The sequence below is a fragment of the Sinocyclocheilus rhinocerous genome, unplaced genomic scaffold (assembly GCF_001515625.1).
Source record: "Sinocyclocheilus rhinocerous isolate Xijiao unplaced genomic scaffold, SAMN03320098_v1.1 scaffold387, whole genome shotgun sequence".
NCBI lineage: Eukaryota > Metazoa > Chordata > Actinopteri > Cypriniformes > Cyprinidae > Sinocyclocheilus > Sinocyclocheilus rhinocerous.
Window position 1 is genome coordinate 560,873 of NW_015651557.1, and position 8,399 is coordinate 569,271.

Sequence of the window (8,399 nt, forward strand, 5' to 3'; positions counted from 1 at the left end):
CGTTTTCCAATATCTGTAACCAATATGTTTTTGATGCAACGGCCCACTGAGTGAAATACAAATATTCAAATGATCAATGTTTTTTTCCTTCTGATCCACCCCCACCCATGCCCACCATGTCGCTGGCGTTAGAAGAGATCCATCATCACTCAGCCAATAAGAATAAGAACGACGACGCCTATCAGTCAATAATGGTTAATGACATGTGTTCACTGATGATCATTGAGATGCGACGTGGCTTTGAAGCCTTTGAGGCCGAATGCACGTATCTTTTCTCCATGTCATACTGTGTTTGTGGAACACCTGTAAGACAAACGACAAGCCTGATTATACTTTAAACATTTCTGCCTTTACTCATCACACTTCGTTTATTTATGATTTGTCATTAAAAGCATTGAAACCAACAGTGGTGGCCTAAAACCCTTCCATTTTGCCGTTTTACTACATTCCTTTCAGTTCAGTGTGGATGGAGTTTTTTTTTATTTTATTTTTTATGCATTTTTAATCGAGAATGGCTGTCATGTGCAAGCTATCTGTTGTAAAAAACACTAAAAGGTACCCCTAAATAGAGAGTTTCAAACCTTTAAAGACCAAGCAGGATCCCCAGTGGTCTTACATGTTCAGCCAAGCACCCCCAATACCTCAATTTTACCCTTTCCCCTCAAAGAAAATAACGTTAATACATTATTAAAAATGTAAAAATATAAATAATATATTTTTTTCTGTATTTACAGGTAACATTATATATTTTTGTAAACGGACACGTCTTGCTGTGTAACATTCTATACTGCACTGCAAACTGTTTTATTTATTAATTATTATTCATACAGCTTTAATGACCGCATAGTAATTGAGACTGAATATTTGCTCTTTTCAAAATGTGTCATAAGCCACAACACCACACAACCATCTACAATAAACTAGTGAGGGCAAAATGTTAAAACGGTCTACAATTTCATCTAAACATTCATATACATCTTATCCTAAAATGTTGATGCTGATGAAAAAAAAAAACGGAATATGTTATGCATCAACTACCCATCTGTTCACAGACCCTCAGGGGTCCCGGGACCCCGAGTTTAAAACCCTGGCTGAAAACGGCATGTTTGAACCAGATAAACCCATTCATACCAGTCGTCAAAGTTACATGTTGAACTGACCACCCACTGTTGACTGCTGACAATGTGATGTTTTAAGGTTTTTGGTTTTTTAGCAAAATGTCAGGTGTTTAGGTGTGTTGTTTAAAATGTTTAGATGTTACTTTTTGAGATTCAATGGAGCTTTCAGTAGCATGCTCTGAAAACCCCCCCCAATGAATTATTCAATCCCATAGATTTATGTTAATGATTATGTGGTGGTTATATTGATAGAGATAAGCCTCTTCGGATTGGCAGCATTCAAGAAAAACAAAATCTTGAATAAATACAAAATGCAGTGCAATAAAATCATAAAGGATTTCATCAAATCACATGAATGAACAAATTAGCTATGTGATGTAAATTTTGCTTTAGCTGAATTTCAACAAAAAGTGCTCTCAATTCTCTCTTCTGCAGCACCTCCACCGGAAATACCGGAATATCTGTGGCCAAGACGACAGTGGACAAATTGCTGAAGGGGTATGACATCCGCCTTCGGCCAGACTTCGGAGGTACACGTGATTCTTTTTTAGAAATCTTAAATCCTCACCAGTCACTGGTGAAGCATTCACTTATCTGGAGCATACGATATCATTGACTGATGCAGTACGTACATAGTCATGCAATATCTCCTTGTGCAGGAAAGCTTTCAAAACTTGCCTTAAAAACATATATATACTAAGACTGGTTTGTTACTCATGGTCTCATGTCAAGACTTAATGTTAAAGTGACTGTATGAAGGCAGACATTTTCTAGAAACTGCTGAAACATCTCATGGTTTAATAGCATCAATCTCAAGGTTAGGCAGTACTGAAAGAAAACAAGGGACTGTTTGAGATGGAAAGGCACTTTGTGCTCTTGCATCCTGTATGCCCACAAATCCCCACCGCCCCCTGTAAAAAACGTTGTGTTGGTACAGTTTTCACAAAGGCTGAGCACACAGTTTTAGGTTGCTGTTCATGGTCCATATTTCTGCACACGTTTACATTGTTGAAGGACAACGAGATGCTTTCCGAACCACAAAGTCGGAATTTTGTTTCACCCAGAAGTCAGCTTGTCTGGCTATTCATCACAAGTCTTGTGTTTGTCCGCTGATATCGCAAAGGGACTATAGATTTGTTACAGAATGTACTTTTCAATTCAGTCCTTCAGCAAATTGCTTTGTATTTCAACAAAGAAGCAAGTCTATCTATCTATCTATCTATCTCTCTCTCTATATATATATATATGTATATATATATATATATATATATATATATGTATATTCTCTCAAAATGCATTCATATAGCATAGAGCATTTTTTCGGTAGAAATTATGAGTTTGATATTGAATTCCGTGCTGCATTGTTGTCTGATTTGCAGTATTTTAGGACACATTGACCAATTTGAGATCATAAACATGTTCGATGTTCTCTTCAACAAAGCTGGGTAGATTACTTATAAATTGTAGTCCGTTACTCATTCCAAATTACATGACAAAAAATTGCAGTTAGTAACGTAATCCATTACATTACACATTTTAGGTAATATAATTGGACTACTATTAGATTACTTTTGACCTAACTTGTTTATCCCATTCATTTAAATAGGATACTCTTGTACTATGTTGATATAAAAAAATACAAAGAGAAAATATATGACCCTGGACCACAAAACTAGTCATAAGTCGCTGGGGTATATTTGTAGCAATAGCCAACAATACATTGTATGGGTCAAAATTATCGATTTTTCTTTTATGCCAAAAATCATTAGGATATTAAGTAAAGATCATGTTCCATGAAGATATTTTGTAAATTTCCTACCGTAAATATATCAAAACTTAATTTTTGATTAGTAATATGCATTGCTAAGAACTTCATTTGGACAACTTTAAAGTTGATTTTCTCAATATTTAGATTTTTTTGCACCCTCAGCTTCCAGATTTTCAAATAGTTGTATCTCAGCCAAATATTGTCACATCCTAACAAACCATACATCAATGAAAAGCTTGTTTATTCAGAAGATAAATCTCAATTTCAAACAATTGACCCTTATGACTGGTTTTGTGGTCCAGGGTCACATATATTGCATTTGTTGTTATTAACAACATGAAGTGCATTAAACGTTGCATTACGTCAAGGTTTCCCAAACTGGGGTTTGTGAAGGAACTGCAAGGGATTCGTGAGTTTAATGCAAAACTAATAATTAATTAAATATAATCAATCAAATTAAAACACTTTCTAAAAAAGTGAAATGTCATTCGTTTTTTGATTGTTTATTGCTATTTTGTCAATAATATGTAATCATCTAATCTATAAAAAAGTAATCTAATTACAAGTACTTGTTTTTTAATCCAGATTACATGTAATCAGTTACTACCCATCTCTGCTCTTCAATACCATTTTTACATCATTTCGTCAGCAGTGATGGCCCCTCCACAGAGCACTGATGTGAGGTCAGTTATCCTGCAACGCTGCACGCTTGTATTGGGAGCAGCATCCGCTCTGATGGAGGGCAGGGAACTGTAGTCTATCACATCCTGATAATTCCATCATCAGTCAGAGCCCAAGACTCCTGACACAACTGCTGACCAACTTCAGCTTTAGAGCGCCGTGCATTTTAATTGAACCCAGACCGCAGCTACGCTAGCCAGCGAGAGAGAGAGAGGGAGGGTGAAGAGGGGAGAAGAGGATAGAGATGGAGAGAAAGAAAGAGGACGGTTAGGTGGTCGAGAAACCAGGCCGTCCTAAAAGAGCTCCATCTCTTTGGCCGGCTAGAGGGATAGCCGCGGGGTTTGGTCGTGGTGTATTTGTGTGTGTGAAGTCACACCACACCACACATAAATGTAAAGCCTGCTTACGTATGCGAGCATACATGGATTCACACACACATGCATAGAGTTGTTCAACTTTAGTGAGCTGTGTTACAGCGCAAAAAACATTTAATTTGAATGCTGTTAACGATATATCTGCAATTCAGTTTAACTACCTTCAAATAGCATTGCACCATACATTTTTTTTTTATTAAGGCATTGTCATTCTTTTTAGTGCAAATGCCTTATTAGAAATTGTACTGTACTGTACTAATTTGCTGACACACACAGTTCATCACAAATTTGTACATTTCAGACCTATTTAGCAGACTTAATTTGAAGATTCTGTGTTAAAAAATTGTCTCTCCAAATATTATAAATGTACTGATTATTATAATCATTACGTACAATTTGGACATTTAGTTAATTTCCTTCTATGTGCCTCAAACACATAAAGTGTCCATATTATGCTCATTTACAAGTTCATACTTTTAATTTTGCAGTCAACTAGAATGCATTTACATGATTTAAAAATATAAAACACATAATTTTTATTTTACTGTACATTGCTGCAGCACCTCTTTCACTCTCTGCTAGAAACGCTCAGTTTTAATGTCTCTTTAAAACCCCTCCTTTCTGAAAAGCCTATTCTCTGATTGGTCAGCTGGCCTAGTCTGTTGTAAAATCCACTAGCCATAAACAGTTTCCAACTCCTGAAGCTTCATAAGCAGTATTATATTTATGAAAAGTATTGTGTCGGTATTGGAAGTTAATGCATAAAAAAAAAAAATTGCAACATGACGTAGCTAAGTCACGGAAATAATGACAGGAAAAAAACAAGGCATTTAACTACCATTGGCGTGGATTTAACATGCACAAACAGCTATATCACACAATAAAGCATTACAGGTATTATAATCATTTCTACAAATACCATTCTAGTGCATTTTAAACATGATTTTCAATATTAGGCTGAGACTAACATGTATATGGCAGTTCCGGTCTGTAGCCATTCTTACTCTGTTCATGTTCATTGTTTCAGCAGCAGTAGATGATGAGTCATTTTATTCAGCCTTGCTTTACACTCGAAGTCATTGCCTTTCGTGTTTGCATTGTAGTTATTGGCTTTGGCTCCAGCTCTCAATAAATAGCCCATGGATGTGGTGTACAGTCTGAGCACAACTCAAACTGCATTTTTGTGTTTGAGCGCGATACGACTTTCAAAGCATTGATGCAACCATAGAAAGTGGAGACCATATTTGATGCTGATGTTTTTGGTGAATTATGCGGTTGTCAATCTACTTGTAATAATAATCATCATAATCATTGCTCGTGAGCTATTTGGACAACATTCTCCCATTTAATATTTCAGAGACATTTCAAGGATTCGATACGATGAATGGTTTGATTGTCACTGGATTTGAGCTTTGTTCCAAATCCAAAAGTCAGTTCAACAGTAGCATATTGCTAATGTAATGTTTGCTAAACAAAGACCTTTAAAAAAATAAATAACCAAATGGGGAAAGAAAAAATGTACTTTTTATGGTCTTTTTGTTATTGAATTAAATTATATATATTTATATTTTGGATTTTTTGTCTTTTTCCACAAAGGATAAATACAGTACTGCTTTAGTATATTATATTAAAATCATTAAAATCATACAATCGATGCTGATTTATTGGGACCTAACCCTGGCCTGTCCTCGAAGGTCTTCGCCGTCAATGTGTTGGCCCATCCAATCAACATGTGAACACCACATCCAATTTCAATTATAGGGCAATTAAATACCTGTTAGGAACTTCATTAATCATATTTCCTTCATTTACTTTTAAATAAATGGGTAACACTTTATTTCGATAGTCCACTTTAGACATTCTATTAACAGTAAGTAACTTTGCAACTACATGTCAACTAGCAGTTAGTAGAGTATTAGTAGACTGTCTGCTTAATATCTTCTAACACTTTCTTTGTCAACATTCTACTAACCCTAAACCTACCCTAAGTCTACTCTGAGAGTTAGTAGACATGTAGTTGCAAATTAATGAGAATTAGTTGACATGTAGTTGACATGTAGTTACAAAGTTACTTATAGTTAATATAATGTCTAAAGTGGACTATCGAAATAAAGTGTAACCAATAAATGCATCTCCTAGCTGATATGCAATGGGGAAAGAGAACGGAAATCAGGTTGGCCGCATCAAAAACTAAATCCACTGTTACTCTCTACTGTACCTGATACCTGATGTTTTGATTAAATAGCCTCTGCCAACAGCATGGGTTTCTTGCACATTTTTTTCATTATTAGGTAATCTGTATACAATCACCTGGCTATTATTGTGAAATAAACTTCTTTAGGGTGATACAAAACCTGCTGCAAATCCTGATCACCATGTCTGGGTTTATTTTGCGATCGTGGCCTGCTGCACATGATCACTTATGTATAATCTAGTAAACGGTGTGAATATTCCTCTGGGAAAAAAATGACAATGGAAAATGATCATTTTGCTTCATTCAAATGAAACAGAATTCCCCATTGTCTAGAAGAAGAAGAAGACAGTGGATTAATTACAGCCCGTGCTGGCCGTATTTACAACCTCAATAATCAGGGCAGCCTCTGAAGGTCTCTGAAGACTTTGAATTTATGAGATTGCGATTTCTCATTTCAAGTCATTCTCTCTAACAAAAGATACCTTCATGTTCTCAGGTCTGGTTCAGTCCGGCTATGTCGCCAGGGCCTGTTTATGTGCTGCTCATAAAAAACATGCTGAAAGTTTAATCAACAGAATGGAACATGAATACAGTTGCCTAGATACGCAACATGTCACACCCGAGGCCATAAATCAACTACATGGGGTTTTTTTCTCTCTTGCAGCATAAACTGTTCTTTCATTTTAATAATGATAATTGTTATTTTTAATATTCATACTAGGGCTGTAAACAGTTTTTTTTTTTACATTTTAAAATAAAATAAAAAATAAAAAATTACGGTAGCAACATTTTAGGTTTTACGGTTTTAACTTACATTTACAGTTAAATACCGTAATTTCATTAACTGATATAATGTTAATATACCAACCTATTGAAGTACTGAAATCTGTTTTGTACCTTTGTAATACACTGATAACCACAAAATGCAGGTGGTGATGAGAATGTCACATGATGAACCAAAGCCAATCACAAGCAACTTTTAAATAATAACATATATAGAAGGTGCACAGCGTCATTCACACAAACACTAAACACCATCATGGTAACACACATGAAACTGAAATAACAACATTTAACAACATTAGATGGAACACACAACCCTAATATACAAAACTGATAAGAAAAAACTAAGAAACAAAAAGTAGTTATTTCAAAAAAAAACATCAAATTTGAAATGTAACGCAGGGAATTCTGCTAATGTCAATTTACGGTTATTCACTTCTTTGGAAGTCTTTTTCACTTCCAAAAACGGTATACTACCGTAAAATTTATGTCCAATACATGTAATGTCCAATAAAAACAATATGAACACAATAAGTACATTGTACTTATTTTGATGTAAGTACATATTAGTTAAGGCCACCTAATATAAAGTGGGACCATATATTTATATGTAATTTCAGAATTACTTCGGTCTTTGAGATGGTTAAATTGTACTGTTGAATGTAGTGACAAGCATTTATGATAAACTAAAATATACTGTAAAGTCATTTCTATTGAAATTTGTATGTCATGTATTTAAATATATTTATAATTACTCATTTGTAATGATGTAAAGTTGCAATTTAGTACATTCAAAATATATTACTCTTTAATATAATGTAAAATAACATGCTACAATTAAAATGAACATCAAGTGCTTTAGATGTGCTTCAGCATTTTGGTCAAGACTTCAAAATAAGTGTACTTTAAAATGTTATTCAAACATGATTTAAAACGAAACAGTAAAACTTTTAATTTGACATTACTGCAAATAATATGTCTTTAAAAGTGTACTTAGGCGTCTTAGTTTCATTAAGACTTCGATTTGAGATTTTCAAACCTTGAAAGGATGCCAAAGCAGTCCAGATGACTTATGGACCATGCTCAAAGTCTTCAAAAGTCATATATGACCCTGGAGCACAAAACCAGTCTTAAATCACTGGGTTATATTTGTAGCAATAGCCAAAAATACATTGTATGGGTCAAAATTATTGATTTTTCTTTTATGCCAAAAATCATTAGGATATTAAGTAAAGATCATGTTCCATGAAGATATTTTGTAAACTTCCTACTGTAAATATATTAAAACTTAATTTTTGATTAGTAATATGCATTGCTAAAGACTTCATTTGGACAATTTAAAGGTGATTTTCTCAATATTTTGATTTTTTGCACCCTCAGATTCCAGATATTCAAATAGTTGTATCTCAGCCAAATATTGTCCTATCCTAACAAACCATACATCAATGTAAAGCTTATTTATTCAGCTTTCAGAGGATGTA

General features: G+C 34.4%; 1 protein-coding gene across 1 annotated transcript in view; it reads left to right on the plus strand.

Moving 5' to 3' along the window:
• Positions 1 to 116: 116 nt before the first annotated feature.
• The window catches only part of LOC107713123 (gamma-aminobutyric acid receptor subunit beta-4-like), a 49,055-nt gene continuing 40,772 nt past the window's right edge, over positions 117 to 8,399 (plus strand). The window contains exons 1-2 of the mRNA XM_016518558.1: positions 117 to 265; positions 1,554 to 1,648. Of these exons, the coding sequence (XP_016374044.1) occupies positions 117 to 265; positions 1,554 to 1,648 (244 nt within the window). The remainder of the gene's footprint in view (positions 266 to 1,553; positions 1,649 to 8,399) is intronic.